Genomic DNA, 18,221 nt, shown 5'->3' with positions numbered 1-18,221 from the left:
ATTTGTTAGGGAAAGGTAAAGACAGTTGGTCATAGTGCCGACCATGGGACACAAAAACAGATGACCTTTATATCATCTGCCCTACAGATAGCAAAGTCTGCAGCTAAAACCAACATGGGAAAGCCTTTGAGGAAAAAATCAGGAGTCAACCATTCAGTTAGCAGCATACAGTGCTACTCCCAGGCAGAGCCTACAATGCCATTGATCCCAAACTGTATTGGCATATTCCATTCCTTCAAATATATAGCTGTGTGGGTGACATCATTGCAACCACAACTAATGTCAGGAAAATGATTCATAGCTAATGTTTGTAAAATGAGATAATCCATAGCAGCTTTGTGACTGAAGGAGGCCATAGAATCAGATCAAAGTTTGAGATTTGCTAAAAATTTGCTCAAAAACAAATATTGTTACAAAGCAATTAGCTAAAGAAACCTGTTAACTTTTAACATAACTTTTTAATGACATATGGAAAAGCACTATTAAACTACTAGAAATTTAGAAAAACTAGATCTAAGGGTTGCTGGAAGGGGAGGATAAAAGCGGCAATTTTTTTAGTACCAGTACCTGGTAACTATGTCAATCAACACATTGGACTAGGATAAGTTATGTAGCTTAAAGACATCCATACAACTTTTTATAAATAAAATCACATCAGACTTCATTTAAGTTGCAGCCTGAGAGACTGAAATCCTCTCTAGCCAATGCAGTGGACTGAAACCCAGCTGTAGTGCTTCCTAGATCAGTTGAGATAGAGAGAAGCAAGTCTGGAGCAGCAAACATTAATGAGGCAAGGTTTCCTCTTTCTACCTGCATTGGGGCACTGTGAGTATCAAATTTGGCATACAAACTGCATGAAATGCTGGATATCTGGCATAAACCACTGTCAAGGGGGCTTGAGTTCAAATCCTGATTTGTTTTTGCTGAGCAAAGAAACACCAGAAATACCATTTCCCCATATAGGCAATACAAAGTAATTTGAAAAAAAAAAAAAAGAAATTAACACAGACCAGTTACTATAAAAAAAAAATGAAATTGTAAAATGAATGCCACTTTTATTACAAGGTATACATAAATATCAAAATGAGTTAATCAATTATTTAAAGTTAGCAACTTTTTGTTCAAAACTAATGTACATTGGTAGTCCTGTAGATTGTGTAGAATCAAAGTAGCATGATTCATTTAGATATCTGATTTTAAAAGGGAGACAATTTGATTAGAAGTTATTATAATTTTTAAAAATTTCTATTTAGAATGAAAGTGCATCTACTGTAGAAAGATACAAAGGGATAAAACTAAATATCAGTTGTTATTCCAAAAAAAAAAAAAGAAAAATGTACATTTAACACATTAGCATATTCTGTTCCAAAAATATAAACTTGATCAAAATATTTTATTGTCAAAGATATTATCAATTGAGTTCTATACCTTAAACCTCTTACAACAGATATTCATTCATGGTATAAAACACTGCCTGGTCACTAGAAAATGAACAGTGTAGTAACACTAAGAACTAAAAAACTTAATAACATTGACACTACCAACAATGTTCAAACTGCAATGATTTTGATGGAATCCTGTGATTAACTTTACTTATGTTATTCAACCACAGAATTCCATCAAAAGCTCTTAATTTTTTTAAGACATCATCTTGTTGAAAAGTAAAATGAGGTGTCAGCTCTCTTAATGCCTATGGTCATTGACAAATATAGCTCAAAGAAATCTTTCCTTAATTTCTAACTTAAAGTCAACAGTCAAAGTAAATGAATAGTAGGTACCTGGTAAATTAAACAAACAACAACACTAAGTTGTTTTTTTTCTCTACAAGTTCTACAATTTCAGATTCAAAGACAAAGTTTATTGTTTGTCCAATTAACCTTTGACCTTATCTTTCTTGGACACTCTCAGCATAAAAAAAAATAAACCATTCATGAACAGTATTGTCTTGAGCAGCAAAATGTTAAGTGTTATGTGGTGACTACTAAAAGTTGTGTAAACTTAATCTTTTATCACTCAATCGATGGAAATCTTTCTAGACAAGTAAGCAATGGATTTCAGATATCCCTCACAGCTTCTGTGGTTGAATAATTTCCAGAGAAAAAAGCTGCTTAGAATAGTATCTGTCATGCTTGAAAAGGGCCACAGGGACTGTATAAAAAAAAAGAATAAATAAAAACTAAACAGACTTGACAGGAAATGTGGCATTAAAAAACAACAACACTTTCTAACTTTAGAACCTACAAACATTAGAGATAGTAGAAAAAACAACACTTGATTTATTACCAAAACAGCTGACATATCCAAACACAAGTGAGTAGCCTTCTTCTGTAAGGTACTTGTGTAGTCAAGGAAGATCTCATATTTGTAAAGAGGCTTAACATTTTAGGCTCCATAGCTGACTAATCTTTTGGACATTCTGGAAGAAATAAATGCAAGAAGGGCTTAATATAAATATCATCATCTCTTGAAATTCTATTTGCAAAAGCTAAGAGAGATCTCAAATATGAAAATAATGATCTCATAAAAAGATAATATAGATCACAAATTAGATCATTTAGATCTCAAACAAGATAGTAAATAAAATAAACAGCATAGCAGAGGAAAGCAAAATTACAAGATAGATATCAAATAGTATGAATCAATTAGCCTATATGCCGGTTAATAAATTTCACTAAATTTCACCGTTGATTCCTAAATGAGTATTTAAAAAATTCTGTTCAAATTTTTTTAACAAAAGAGAAAAAATAATTACAAAACTAAACAAAATAAATGTAAAGGCTTTCTTTTAGTGAATTTAGAATAGAACAAGTTTACTGTTTCCTTAAATACTCCATCTCCTCAACACTCCATCTCCTCAATGCTCCATCTCCTCAATACTCCATCTCAACACTCCATCTCCTCAACATTCCATCTCAATACTCCATCTCAACACTCCATCTCCTCAACACCCCGTCTCAACACTCCATCTCCTTACTTCATTTCAATACTCCATCTCCTCAACACTCCACCTCAATACTCCATCTCCACACTCTATCTCCTCAACACTTCATCTCAATACTCCATTTCCTTAACACTCCATCTCCTCAACACTCCATCTCAATAATCCATCTCCTCAACACTCCATCTCAATAATCCATCTCCTCAACACTTCATCTTAATACTTCATCTCCTCAATACTCCATCTCTATACTCCATCTCCTCAACACTCCATCTCCTCAATGCTCCATCTCCTCAACACTACATCTCCTCTATGCTCCATCTCCTCAACACTCCATCTCCTCAACGCTCCATCTCCTCAACACTCCATCTCCTCAACACTACATCTCCTCTATGCTCCATCTCCTCAACGCTCCATCTCCTCAATGCTCCATCTCCTCAATGCTCCATCTCCTCAACGCTCCATCTCCTCAACACTTTATTCTGTCATTATATGTGTCGTTAAGGTATTACCAGGAATTGGGTACATTTAGTAATCAGCATTGAAGTACACATACATATATTAGAGAAGAAAAAGAGCCTTGACACTGTAGATCGCAAGGTCTGAAAGGGGAACTTTGCCATTATATTCCAGTTATTTCTGCTGGTTAAGTTTGTATTGCTGAACTCACTGACCTACATCAGTTCTATTCACATCAAGTTAACACTGCATGGTATCACAATGTAAGTTAAATAAAAAATTAAATTAACTTTCAGAAATGGTGGTCAACTTGATAGTCCCAGATTCAGACTCAGCTCTTCTTATCCTAAAAACTTTTAAGCCAAACAGTAAAAAATTAATAGAATAAGGATTTTTTGTTCAGGAAAGATAATATCCCAAAATGATGTTAATGTTTTTGTAAAATGTTTTACATTGTTTCGGATGTTCCTTCAGAGTTGAAGATAGTTTACTTCCTAGTCCAAACCTCCCGCAGGACGACGGGGGATGGGAGTGGGCAGGGTTTGAACCCTTGACAAATCTGAACGACAGTTCAGTGCGCAAACCGCACGACCAGGCAGCCATCCATGTATCCATAACTCATGGTTGGAAACATCCTGAAGCCCTAAATAAAAATTGCATTCTATACTGTGATTTGACCTCAAGGCTGCAGTAGTAGCACTGTAACTTCTTCAGTATCCAATGTTAGCAAGTGCCCTATTTAAGAACGAGGCCATTTTTAAAATAGAGATGATAGTTTGTAAAATGTTTTACATGTTTCAAATGTTCCTTCAAAGTTGAAGATAATTTATTTCCTCATCCAAACATCTCAGAGGATGATAGGGAAGGGCAAGGTATGAATTCAGGACCATCAACAACTCCAAACAACAGTCCAGCGTGCATTTTCTGCACATCCAGGCAGCCACTCATAGTCATAGTAAAAAGTATTTTCTAAAAGAGTTTCTATAATAACATTGTCAGATGCAGGTTCCATTTTCCCATTTTCATTCACAAAATTTGTGGCATGTGTGGCTGAGAGGCGGGCCTACACTGCTTGGCTACAGCTTAGCCACTTACCATGGCGGCTCGATTTTGAATCCTGACTCGAGCAGAGTTGTTTTCTGAAAGCCCAAAGACAGCATGTAAACCTCCCATGTATTCCCTTCCTCCAATAGTCAACAAAAGGAGATTGGGCCATAGCAAAATAAGTATGCTCTAAGCATGAACTATGCACTATATCAAAAAAAAAAAGATTTACATGTTTTTTTCAACTCTTTCATACCTTAACAAATGAATTTGAATAAGTAACTATTCTATTTGAAAGTGAAACAAAACTAAACACTATTAAGTCCAAATACTTTTTACTATGACTAAGTAATAGTAGGTATAGAACTAATCAATATCAGGCCCAAATACTTCTTACTTTGACTATTGATGAAATAAACATGACATCAAACATAATAGCAGCACCCAGGGAGAAGAAGGTGAAGAAACTGTAGTAATACATAGATAAGTCTTAAGGAGGACTCAAACCTTGGACCTAGCTGTGACCAGATGCAAGTTAGACTTCCTGAATAACACCCCAAAAGAAGATCTACAAATCTTGTAAGATGCCCCAACATACTAAGAGATAGGTGAAGAATATTACAGACAATATCAAAGTGAGAAATCATCAAGTTAAAACAGAAAATTCAACAAAATCAAAATAATAACAACCAGTTTGATACAAATATAAACCAATCTAAACAATTAAACCCATGTTTTTTAATTCAGACTGTCTTTCCACTGATTTGGACTCTCCTTCCTTCACTCTTTCTTAGACTGTTCATTGGCAAATGAGATAAACTAAGAGCTTTCACAGCCCCCAGTCTATTGCCATCTTTTTGCAGTATCTCATCTTCTTATCCAAGATTATTACATTCTTCTGGTGTCTCAAGGGTCAATCTAGTCATGCAAGTTAATCAATGACTTAAACTCTGCCAATTCACATGTTTTTTCTAGCTGACTCAGGCAACCCATTCCATGCTCTAATAGCACTAGGGAAGAAGGAGTATAAATTTCTTCTAGCATATGGGATGAGGAATGTTCCTTTATCTTTGTGTCTTTCTAAGTATTTTTTTAAGTTTTGTTTTTGTATTTGAAGTTTATAGTTTAATGTTTTTTGTATAATTGCTACTTTACTTTTGAAGTCTTCTGTCCTGAAGGATCTCTAAATTTAATAATTTTACTAGAGGTCTAACTATAATCAAATGTGAATATTTGTTAGTTCGGAATCTCACTGCTCTACCTTGTGTATTCTAGTTTCTTAATGTTTTTTTGAGTTGAGGGTTCCCAAATAGAGGACTCATTATCTATTGTTCAGTTGCGTCACTGCATCATCTCTACTGTTGGTTCTCTTTACTCCCCTTTGGTCTTGTTCACATTTCTTTCTCGGCTCATCAAATACAGAGTACATCTTCCATGAACATTTCCAGCATGATAAAACTTTTTGGTCTAATAACAAAGTCACTAAGTTTTGAGAATCCTCAAAAGCTGTCTATGACGATTCTCCGAGTCCATTGTTTTCTCTGCCAAGTTGCAATTCTCTAGTTCTTAATAGAAAATCATTTTTCCACAATTGCTTATCCATGTGAAAGTGGAGTCATTGGCCTACCAATTTTCCAAATATGTTTCAATTTTTTGTCAAGAGTTGTTTATAAATATAAAGTTCCCAGTTTATCTTTTTTTTTTAAAAGGATGAAAGAGCCATTTTTGCAAACCTGGTTGTTGACATCAAAACCATGTATTTGGTGAAGGTCAATAAAGAGCAATGGTTTTAGCACATCCACAGATATTCCATCTTTAGTTCTTCTTTTTTAGAGTCCCCATTTGTGTTGGATGAAAAACTAAAATGAATGGCTCTTTGGTCCATCTTAACAAGGCCTCATATCTTATAGATTACTGATGTTGCTTCAAAAAAGAATATAATTATGTTCTATGCAATCTAGTCATGCATGTTAGTTAGTGAATTAAACTCTGCTAAGTCACTGGTTTTCCTGGCTGATTCAGGCAGCCCATTCTATATTCAAACTAGGGAAGAAAGAGCACTTGTAGAAATTTGGCCTAGCATATGGAATAAGAATATTGCCTGGATTGTGGTGTGAACAGATGAATGGGTCATTTCTCCATCCAGAATAAGACTTACTCTATTGCCATGATAGATCAATTCAGATTGACTTCTCTGCTTTTTCTTCAACTTTGTCAGTTTTTTAAAGCCATTGCAGTTCCATCAGCAAATATTCCATAATCATTGGCTAAAGTGTCAAACAGTGGGACTGTTATAAAATCTGTCCATGTATATGTATACAATATTATTTTTGTTTATCAAGTGGCTAACAGCCTTAAAACAAAGCTAAGAACGACATATCAATTCTGGAATCACATTCTTTGTTTTGCCTGTGTTGAATTTCTATGCTGATATAGCAATGACATTGCCATTATTATTATTTGCTTCATAAGCCATAGTTTTGATTACCACTTTGATAGGTTTGGATTTTTATATATTGCTTTGTAACAAATCAGCCTTGGCAAGGAATCATTCCTTCATCCAAAGTTGGCATGTTGAGATAGTTAGAAGTAGTGCTGAAATGTTGAGATAGTTAGAAGTAGTGGGTGACCCAAGGCTCTCCTGGCTTCTAATTGATCACCATACAAAATGTCTTGAGGAAGTCAACCTTGTGGCATTCCATGAACATGTCCAAGCTAGCCAAGATTTCTACTGCTGATAACAGTGCGAAGGTTCAGAGGAATCTTTTTTTTTTCATAAATGCACTGAACACTTCTAAAGGAAATAGATAGATGATGTTATATTTAATTATCAGAGACTTTCACCCCACAACTTTGGATGATTTTCTATTAATGAAGCATACACTCTATACTGTCATACTGATATGTTCAAACCCTGCCTCCTGCAGAAGGTTTGGACTAGGATGTAATAATCATCAAACCTGAATTAACATGTAAAACAAACTACAAAAAGGTCCTCTCCGATGAATTGATAGGTAAAGAGTATTTGAATGAAATGTGATATATAAATAGTTTTAACTTAATGATTAGCATAACATGAAACAAACCTAAATGTCTTCAAATTCATCATAGCAATGAACAAGTTGATCAGGACCACGACAGCATCAAGAATGTAAACTCCAAACAAAACGTAGCCAACCACCTCAATGACTTTCAGCAGCACACTGTCTGTTATCTCTGAGTCACCATTAACCTGACTGTTATTTGCTTCTTCTTAAATAGCTGGTGCCTGAGAGTTCCCCATACCAAAGGCAGCCCAGAACAATGTCCCAGTGGTCTCTAAGAGGCTGAAAAAAAAGTCTTTGGTCAGTAAATAAAATATTTTTAAGTACATTTGGGAATAAATTAATTCCTGTAAAATCTAGTAAATTTAATATCATCTAGCTAATTTAATATATCATCTTGTAAACTTAAACATCTTAACTAGTGATCAGCTTTCAAAGTATTTAACTTTAAACGCTACCAATAAAAGCCATAATTTATTTATTTTAAGTTTTAAGGTCACTTGCAGAAAAAATTTCTTTCTTTTGAGTATGTCTATACAACCTGAAGTTATTTTGCTTTGCAAAAAAAACATCCATAAATTAAATATAAAAAACCTTCACCTTGTAAGTCAAATGACTCTACCCTGCAAAGTTCTCATTCTTGGAAATACTGTATAGGCTTATTTGTCCACATATAAAGGCAATCATGACTGAAATAGATGAAGGTAAACTTGCCAACATCCTATTTAATAATAACTAGATTAAAATACTTTTCGCATAATTTCATTAAGTTGGCTATAGTAAACTTGACTTACACTAATGTTGTTATTATAATAACCTGTGTTCAAATCCTTCATATCATCATGATTAAAATATTATGCCTTGGCCAAGAATCCTTAGCCCTTCATGCAATATGAAGGAAATTGGTGGCCTACTTCTGTTTCTAACCAGGTGCAAGTAAGTTGATTTGTTTAATAGCTAAAAGTGTCATGAAATGCTTCACTGAATTGGTTGAATCTAGTGGATTTTTTTCCTAAATAGACCTACTCAATAATGAATAATCTACAGAAGATAATAAACAAAGTGAAATTGAAACACTTTAATTAACTAATTAAACAAGTAAACAAGTATAGTTATATCTTTGAATCACCAAGTTTTCAGTTCCAATGAAGAAATTTTTAAAGCCTAACTAATAATATGAGAGGCACAGTGGGGAGTGGTAAAGCACTTGGCTTATGAACACAGGTCCCAGGTTCAAATCCTAGAAGACTGAAATTTTTACTTTCAGGATCTTTAAGGCCCCTCTTAGTCAACCCAGATCTAATGGGTACCTGACATTAGTTGGGGAAAAGTAATGACGGCTTTTGTGCTGGTCACATGACTTTAGCTAACCATAGGCCACAGAAACAGATGACCTTTACATCATTTGCACTATAGACATCATGGTCTGAAAGGGGAACTTACTTTTTTAATAATATGAGCTAAAATAAACCTTTGCTCTAATATTGTAATTCTTCTTATAATTATTATAATTTCCTAGAGCCTCAAGTTTCAAGAGATTCTAGACAAGTATATGTTCATCCCTGGTGATTCATCACAGCATACATTTGTTCATCCCTGGTGATTCATTACAGCATGCATTTGTTCATCCCAGGTGATCCATCACAACATGCATTTGTTCATCCCTGGTGATCATCCAATTATATCATAGAATTATAAAAGACAAATACTAATGAGCAACACATACATCTTCTTACTTTTCTGGTTGAAGGCAAGTTAAACGTGGTAGAAAGGAACTCATACACATTAGGACAGTAAAAGTGCAATGTTATTGTGAAGGATATTTTTTCATCTGTATAATTTGCATTTCCTGTAGGCTCCTCAAACAGATGTAAAGATAAATCTGAAAAGCATAAATATATTTTTAAAAATCATATATTAAATGTTAAATTGGAATCCATCTTAGACCAGTTGATCTAAATGTTATCTATAACTATTGCCAAACAAATAAAAAGAGTGCCACATGGACATGAATAATTTATCAATGATTGTTATGCTAATTATTATATATTCTTATCACTAAACTATCGAGTAAATTTTACATTTACCATCATAACTGTTTTAGGTGAGGTTGGCTTTTCTATAACTCCTCTCATAAACATTGAACTTTCTTTTTATAATATATCAGAAGTCTCTTTGAATTGTACAATTTCTTCTTTCACCTTAAGACTTTATTTTTCCTTCTTTTTAACTGGCCAGGAAGCTGCATCATTATGACACTGAAAAATAATAATTGTTAGCAATACAAAATCCTTTCAGGCATAACAGTAAATTCTGGAGTATATATTAAAATTAGATAAGCAAGCTTTCATTCAGATACCATAAGTATATCTCTAATTCTATAGCATTGACAGAAAAAATACAGATAGTGATTTAATTAATAATGAAAATATGACAAAAAATAAAATATCACATATACAATTGGAATTCATTTTGTTGTTTAATTAAAGTCCAAGATATGAATATCAATATCACTAAATGTATAAAATATACATAAGTACAATAATATATTAAATCTAACAGTGCATTTTGATTTACCATATTGAATGCCTCTTAGGGGTTTGAAAACAAGTACCAGGAAAAAGAAGAAGAGGCAGACAGAGAAAGCGATGGGAGGACAACATAAAAGAATGGACGGTACTTCCATTGAAAGAGGCTCTAACTAAGGCAAAAGACAGAGAGGAATGGAGAAAGATGATTGACAAATCTTGCATGGTGCCCCATCGGTCTTACAAACTAAGGGATAGGTAAAAGTAACTCAGTTGTAAGTTAAAGTCAGTCTAGATCAGTTCATGTCAGTTGTTATTTCATTATACTAGTCAAACATTTACTTAGACAATACTGAAAATACTTGCTGTTATTTCTACTTTGCTTCAAATACTATACTGGGATACATGAGCAGTCATTTTTTTTAAATAGTTAAATGTAAAACCAATTCAAACTCACATAGAAGTCTAAAATTAACATTTTCTACATTAAGTATCACCTGAAATATTGTAGGAATAGCTGAGGGTTTCAGATTTTTCATTATATTATCAAAGTTTGCATCAATAAAATGTGTGCTGTCCACAAAGTCATACCCATCAGGGGTCCATCCTTTCCCACTTTTCATTGCTTCAAACATTTATCTCACATGTTGGCTTATTTAAGGAATCTGCAACATAAAGAAATAATAAATAATGAATAACATACCGGTACAAAAAATGGTGACCGATAATTTCATCCCTAATTAAATATTTTTTTGTTATTCATTGTTTAATTGTGCAGTTAAGGCTTTGGCTTTAAGCCCTCATTTCATCTAATATATAAATATGATTATTTTAAATGCTTTTAAATATTTTTTTGACATGTTATAAATGTGTTTATAGTGTTTCCTCTTCCACTTCACATTCTTGATGAGTTGTACAGCTGGGAGTGTACTTAGCTACAGGGCTTCTTGTGGTTGTAAGGGATATACATGACGTAATGATCAAAGGCAAAAGTGTGGTGGAAGTAGTGGAAATCTTTTGAGAGAGGAGAACGATTAGAATAATTATGACCATGCCGCTGATAACTTATCATCAAAGGCCAAGGTGTGGTGGAAGTAGGCTACCGGTAGTGGAAATCATTTAAGAGATGAAAACGATTACAAGACTAGACTAAAGAAAGTAATATCTCTCTGTCTTTGGAAAGTTTAGTTTGAGACTAGCCTCTATTTTATTTGGGGCCACCAAATCACATCGCCTAGGGACTCTACTTATCTAAGACAGGCCCAGCTATGGTGGATTATTATCATCATTGTGTTTTATTTATTCAAGGATAATACTTAAATGTAAGTCGCTATTCTATTCGAACAAGTCATTTATTTTTGTGTTTATCGCTGGATCATTTAAGTATTGAATTGGGTTTGAAAACATTAAACGCAAGGTAAATCAATTCTAACTATCCTTACTTCAGAATAAAACATGGATGCGGAGAGAACCAAGTAGTTCGAAACCTGTAAGGCCGATGAATTGTTCTGTTTTACGACAATACCTGGGCTCAGATCTGTTAATAAAACTCTCAAAAACAACCTGGTGTTTCCATCAGACAAGGTTGTTTATCTCTGTGTAAACTTCTGCCCTGATCTTTTCCATAAAATTTCAGTTGATTGCATCAATGCCGAAGAACCTTTAAAATAAAAATAAAAAAAAAGATTGTAAAGTCAGCTGAATTATTTTTTTTAAATAGTTTTTCTAAATAAAAATATATAAGTTAGTTTTAATAATATCAAAGAAATACAATGTGATTTCTTTTTTTATTTATCTATATCCAGAAATTTAAGTAGTGTATTGTATAATATAGTCTAGAATTAGCCCAGCCCTATGTACAGTAAAAAAAAAATAGATCCATTGTTGATGTTTGTTTTTTCTACAATAGTGATAACATTTATATCGAAAGTTAGAATAGTTAGATCTAGATCTATTTCAATAATAAAAATTATTTTACCTGGGTAGTTGAGTCTTGTTTCCAAAGTGAATGTCAAAGTGGTAACTAGACTAGAACTTGTAGAGAAGAAAATTAGTATTAGTTATTATCTAGTCTAGGTCTAAGTCTAGATCAGATCTTGTAGTAGTGAAACTGTTGATAATCCAGCTAGATCTAGATCACATGTGTATTTGTCCTTATCTTATATAATTGCAAGCTTTGATAGGCTTTAGGCCTACTTGATTGAGAGGCACCAGTTATCTTGTGGTAAGGATGTTTTTGTTTAGATCTAGACCTAGATCTAGTTGATGGGAATATGAATGAATAATCAAATTAATATGGCGGACCCTATTCCCAACCAGTTGTGAATAGGCTTCAACCCTATTCCCAACCGGATGGATGGGTCAAATAAGGTCAAAACCATATTCACAGTCAACAGGGTCAAATTAGGTCAAAACCTTATTCCCAGTCGACAGTGTTTAGGTCAAATCCTATTCAGTTTAATTTTTTTTTTTTAAGTGATTGATTTTTAATAAGATAATCGAAAATAGCTATAAAATTGGTTTGATATTGATAAATCTTTACAATTTATTAAACTATTATTTTTTCCCTAATGTAATTAAAGGAACAATGTATACTTTATAGGTTGTTTTATTATAGAATTGTTAGGTCACATTGTTGTTAAATCTTTGAGCTGAATATTTGCAATAGCTATAAAATAAATAAAATATATTAATTCACTGTTTTTTGTTTTTATTTCATTCCTGGTCACATTATCTCCAATTAAATATATTTTTTGACTTGGCTTTGACTTAAAGCACTCAATTCAACATATTTTTTTATAGGCCTATATACAGCTTCTTGATATTTTTGACATGTGTTTTCAATGTTTTCTCTCCCATCTTCATTATAAAGTTTAGTGCATTGAGGATGGCTATAATAAAAAAAGAGGAGCTATCAAAACAAGGCAGAGAAAAAAATATAATTGGGGTGAGGGTGGGTTTAAAATTTGTTGCAAAGCAATAACATGTGTAGCTGTGAGGAGAAATGTAACCATATGTGTAAACACATAGTAAAATGCTAGCTATATTGTAAAGCTTAGAGTTTTTATTTATGTTGATTCTATTCAATGTAGGGAGGGGATATCAAACTTTATTGTTCTCACTAAGGTGAAATAGGGGAGGCAGGTGGGTAGGATATACCTACACAGGATGTTATAATCTTAGGCCAAGTAGTGGCGGAAGTAGTGGATATTTTTGAGAGATAGTACCACAATAAGAATCAATGGATCATGTTCTATACCTATGATCATTATCCAACCAATCTTAGCACCATTTCAATAAATAAATATTTCTCTCTCATTTGATGTTGGTAATATACTTGTATGATTTCTTGGTTTGAAATATTATAAAATAGAAAACATACACATTACTTTGTTAATTTACATTTTTCTATGTCATTTATGTGTTTTTTTTATATCAATAAATTATAATGCTTAAAATTTTCTCTTACAGCCCCTCCACCCACCAAAAAAAAAAAGACATGTTCAGTTTTAGTAACCATCCTACAAGCAAAATCAAGCATCATCTGTGGTTAAGCCTAATAATAGTATCATTCTGTAATAATGTAGAGAATTTAAGACACTTAAAAAGTGCATCCCTTAATTCTCCTACATGAATAGCACAACAAAATCAACAAAAACTTTTTTGTTTTTTTGGTCATACGTATGACATAATTTATTAAAGCAAGTAATAGAAGAAATTTTATGTTCGACTATCACTGCTAGAAATATATAACATATAATAATACATAACATTTTCAGTCAGTATATAAGTAGACATGTAAACAATGTAATATGCATCAAAATGAATTGATAAATAAAACTGGTAAAATAATAGAAAAAATATGATAAGTAATCTACACAATTAAGATGCCAGTACAAAATTACATTTAATTGTTACAGCTAAAAATATATTACACATATACTCAGCTAAACAATATCAAAGTCAATATTTAATATATAAACTTATGTAAGCAATTTAATATGTATTTGATAAAAAAAAAGTGCATTATAACAAATATATGGTGAGTAAATAGCACATTATTGAATGGTAGTATTACTGATACAATAGTACATTTATATATTAAAGGTAGAATTATGTTACACTTTTAATGCTCAAGATAGGTCTTATGAAGTGAAAGTTAAATTAACAAATAGACTTAAATGTTAATATGTATTAAAACACTTCTAACATTTTAATTGCAAAATTTACAAATAAATGAATCTACAGAAATATTACTTGATAAACAGAACTCATGAAACCACCTATCACACACCATACAACCAATCCAGTTCATCAACTTCCCATCTATACAATTCTCTTTTGAAACCTCTTCCAGTCCACATTCAGCACATTCATCACCATTACGTTTGTTTTCTAAACATTCAACATGGTTATCAACAAAAACATTCACATCATTTGCACTGGAACATTTAACATTACCTACCACTTCTTTTTCAGTACTGCTAACAATTTTAAGTTTTTTACTAACCGAGCTGTAAGGGAAACCTAGTCTTTTTTTCTTTGTGAAGTGTTGTTTATTATTAGGTCTTCCTTTAGTTTTTACTTTTTTCAACATTACATTACTAAATGTATCAGTTGTAACTTTAGATGAGTCAACAATATCACTACCAGACAGATTGTTTTCACTATTATGAACCACAAAGGGTTGAGCATGATTAATTGGAACAAACTCTTCACCAACACACTCACCATTCAAACTAACATTTGTTTCAGCCAAGGCCTGAGAAGTTAAGGCAATTGGAAGAAACTCTGCATCAACACACCCACCATTCAAACTAATGTTTGTTTCAGCTAAGGCCTCAGACACATTAGTAATAACAAATTCCTTATTGGCCCTGATATGATAAATAAATGTCTTTAACTGTTCAAGCTTTACTAAAAAATGTTGTTCCCCCATATTCTGATACAGACAGTTTAGTTCATTTGTCAGGTCAGGTCCTTAACAATTTTAAATCGCCCTTCTGCTGTCTTTGCACTAATGGTTGGATAAATTACATTAGTTGAGATAGATGATATGTCCTCAAATTCTTCATCCCTAAATGATTTATTTTGGAAATGGCACCCATCAGGAAGAAAAACCATTTCTAAAGAAAGTTTATGTCTCAAAGAAAGAATATGTCTGCAAGGCAATAAAAATTTAGTGAAGAAAATACAATTGCAAGAATCCATGCTAACCACATATGAATTGGTATCATTAGAATTACAAGTATTAGAAATAGAAAAAAATGATGTGCCAGTATCATTTTAAACTATGTTGTAGTTACATCTTTTAAATAAAGAAATCTGATGGCCCACTAACTCTGCTCCAAATGGTGTTAATATATTCTTGTACAAAGTAAGCAAATGTGTGTCTGGTAGTGTAGAATAATGTTTAGTTATTTTGTGAATGTGGTGTTGTGCTGATTTTATTTTAGATAGATCTGAATCAAACAAAAGTAGCTTAGTTACACATACTGAGAGTGTTGTGTGGCTATCTAGGTGCTTTTTTATCCTTGAATGATAGGATTCTACATGATTTGTAGTTGTGATATGTAGAGATGCAACATCTGTATTTCTACATGCTGCCCACATGTCAGAAATTGACCACCAATTATTTTGAAAGTAGCTTTCAACACTGGGACATGCTGAAATGATGTCAACTTTTAACAACTCAAATGCTTCTTCACTTAATGTATAAGATTGTTCTTTAAATAGATCAAAAATTTTATTGGATAATTCCTTTGAGACATTTGTATTTAAATACTTTTTTACTGCTGTCATTGTGTGAAATGAACATAGGCGAATTAAAGATTGAGGAAAACATTGTTTGATAGCACCTATTTCACTAAAATCTTTATCTACAAAAAAAATTTGAGGCTCCACACACACATCATGTAATACACTCAAACATTCAGCCAAAATTTCAATACTCTCATTCCTTACAAAAGCATGCAACACAGGTACACCATTACCATTGGCATCAATACACATAACATTCAACAATGGAAATAAATACTCATTGACTTTATAAGTGCAATCTATTATCAATATGGTTTTGTTGGCTTTAAGTGAACCTATCATTTCCTTGGTCATGTATGCCAAATACAAAAATTCATTTTCTGGTGTCACACCATACTTCACCATTACACCACCAACCTTTATACTATTTACAATTTTCTCTACTCCTTCACTGTCAGTGCAGGGGTCTTTCAGTTTTTTCCTGTAGTTTTCCACATCCTTTCCAAGAACACATTTGTTCTGTTTCTGCGAGATGATTTGTCGCAATTCTGACTGCGGTATTTTGGTGCCAACCATCAGATTCACGGTTTCATCTGGCTTTATTCTTCTATTTTCAGGATACACAAGTGCAGTCTGAAAATAATAAATTGTATATATATAGCTATTGGAAATTGATATTGACAGTTGAAAATTCATGAGAGATAATTGTTAGGAGTAAATATGCTTTTTAATAACTTACCAAATGATCTGTGGGGTGATTCTCATGTGACAATATTGCCTTTGTGATGACAAACTGGTAGCCAGTAACATCTGAATGCCTTATCACAGCACGTATCACTGCACCACAATCATGTTTCCATGACCTACAAAAAAAAATATAATAACAATATTATACATATTTTTTTTTCATCACTCTACTCTGTTATTATTTTGATTTGAGAGATGGGAGAAAGGGGGGAGGGGTGTTTCAATAATACAATTGCACTGAATACTATTATAAAACTGGCTACTGTATCTTTAGTATCAACTATTGCATTGTAAATAAAAGTAAATTACCCCTTTCAGACTTTGGGATCTAATAAGGCAGATGTTGTAAAGGGCATCTATTTCTATGGCCGATGGTTAACTAGGGTGGACAGCACTTCACTCAACACTTGGCCACTATACCCCAACTACACATCTTCTGTAATACCACAATATTTTTTCCATTGTTAAGAAATATTGAAATAAATACCTTTGATTCGGCCGGATGCCTTTACTCGATGTTGGTTTTGTGGCTCTCCCTTGTTTGCATACTAATTTTAGCCACTCATACTGTATGGATTCTTTTGCTGGATGTCCACTGATAAGCTAAAAAAATAATAAAATTTAGCACTTATAAATTGTGTGTAGGGAAAATTCATTCTCTTTTTTTAAGTGTAATTAAATTTAACAGCTGTAAACGGAAAAAAATATATAACGTTCTAAACTTAACTTCTTTGTGTATAAAAAAATTAATAAAAGTTTCTTTTTAATAAATGGAGAAAGTTTAAAATAAATCTCTCTATATTTATTTCCAACTAGGACTACGTTATTTTCATTCAAAATTACAAGCTACTTTACATGTAATTATTATTTATTATTTTATCTATATCTTATACTAATACAGAACAGACATTACTTTAAAAAAAGAAACAAAAACGTACTACACTAGTAACACTAACCAGCACAAAATAAAATAAATGAAAAGAAATAAAAAGCTAAGCTTAAATGAAATAAATAAGAATCTAACGATCTATTATAGTATTACAGTCTATATTATACTATATTGAATTGTAAAAGTAAAATCAACAACATACCTTTTTAGAACCACTAGTAACAAACAAAACATGCTGTTCCTCTTCATGCTTCTTGATAAATTCCTTGAATTCAGTAAAATTTGTGAATGATTTTCCTTCCATGTTTTTTTTTAAATAAATGATAGTGAAAGTGACCAGAGGATAATTGATTATTATATAAAATGCCATGGTCACGTTTACGCTGGCCTTTTATATAGCAACACTTCCGGTCAACAGGGGGGATTGGCAGGAAGTCTATACTGGGGATAGACCGGAAGTCAACTGACTGTAAATAGGGTTTGACCTTATTTGACCCATCCGTCCGGTTGGGAATAGGGTTGAAGCCTATTCCCAACTGGTTGGGGATAGGCACTTCGAATTAATATATCAATAGTAGTAATAGCGATGTCGATAGGGCCTCATCTCAGCCTAGCCTGCCGGCTAATAGTCTTATAATGTCTAGATCTAGAATGAGGAATCTAGACTAAGGTCTATTCTTTTTAGTTTTCATGCTAGATCTAGATTTAGAAGTTGAATAATAAGTCGACAGGTAGAGCATCTAAAACTATATCATCAATGAAACGTAAACAACCATGTTTTGTTTATGTTCAAACTAATGTCGATAGGGGCG

General features: G+C 32.7%; 1 protein-coding gene and 1 long non-coding RNA gene across 4 annotated transcripts; both read right to left on the bottom strand.

The window, feature by feature from the left end:
- Positions 1 to 438: 438 nt before the first annotated feature.
- On the bottom strand, positions 439 to 12,304 carry LOC129924985 (uncharacterized). Of its 3 annotated transcripts, none has more exons than XR_008776859.1 (9): positions 11,992 to 12,304; positions 11,456 to 11,673; positions 10,511 to 10,678; positions 9,573 to 9,743; positions 9,212 to 9,367; positions 8,086 to 8,174; positions 7,528 to 7,767; positions 2,284 to 2,416; positions 439 to 2,148 (listed from the first exon to the last, which is right to left on the bottom strand). It is a non-coding gene; the product is annotated as an uncharacterized LOC129924985 (long non-coding RNA). The 3 variants fall into 3 exon arrangements; XR_008776858.1 differs by having other exon boundaries at positions 8,086 to 8,206; positions 9,222 to 9,367; XR_008776857.1 differs by having other exon boundaries at positions 9,222 to 9,367.
- A 1,236-nt stretch (positions 12,305 to 13,540) lies between these two features.
- Positions 13,541 to 17,929, bottom strand: LOC129924984 (uncharacterized). Its single transcript, XM_056022786.1, has 4 exons — positions 17,612 to 17,929; positions 17,008 to 17,123; positions 16,513 to 16,636; positions 13,541 to 16,406 (listed from the first exon to the last, which is right to left on the bottom strand). Exons 1-4 carry the CDS (start codon positions 17,777 to 17,779, stop codon positions 15,300 to 15,302), a joined length of 1,515 nt encoding a protein of 504 aa, XP_055878761.1. The 5' UTR covers positions 17,780 to 17,929; the 3' UTR covers positions 13,541 to 15,299.
- Between the last annotated feature and the right edge of the window lie 292 nt (positions 17,930 to 18,221).

This window comes from Biomphalaria glabrata, chromosome 3, assembly GCF_947242115.1.
Source record: "Biomphalaria glabrata chromosome 3, xgBioGlab47.1, whole genome shotgun sequence".
In the NCBI taxonomy this organism is placed as follows: Eukaryota; Metazoa; Mollusca; class Gastropoda; family Planorbidae; genus Biomphalaria; species Biomphalaria glabrata.
Note: the sequence above shows the minus strand (reverse complement) of the source record. Positions and strands in the feature narration are given on the sequence as shown.

What these genes read in the sequence shown, in the direction of transcription:
- LOC129924984 (XM_056022786.1), bottom strand. Translation starts at nt 17,779, where the DNA reads ATGGCATTTTATATAATAATCAATTATCCTCTGGTCACTTTCACTATC. An exon ending in TTACTAGTGGTTCTAAAAAG is followed by an intron (nt 17,124 to 17,611) that starts GTATGTTGTTGA and finishes TTATTTTTTTAG; the next exon opens with CTTATCAGTGGACATCCAGC. An exon ending in ATCACCCCACAGATCATTTG is followed by an intron (nt 16,407 to 16,512) that starts GTAAGTTATTAA and finishes TATTATTTTCAG; the next exon opens with ACTGCACTTGTGTATCCTGA.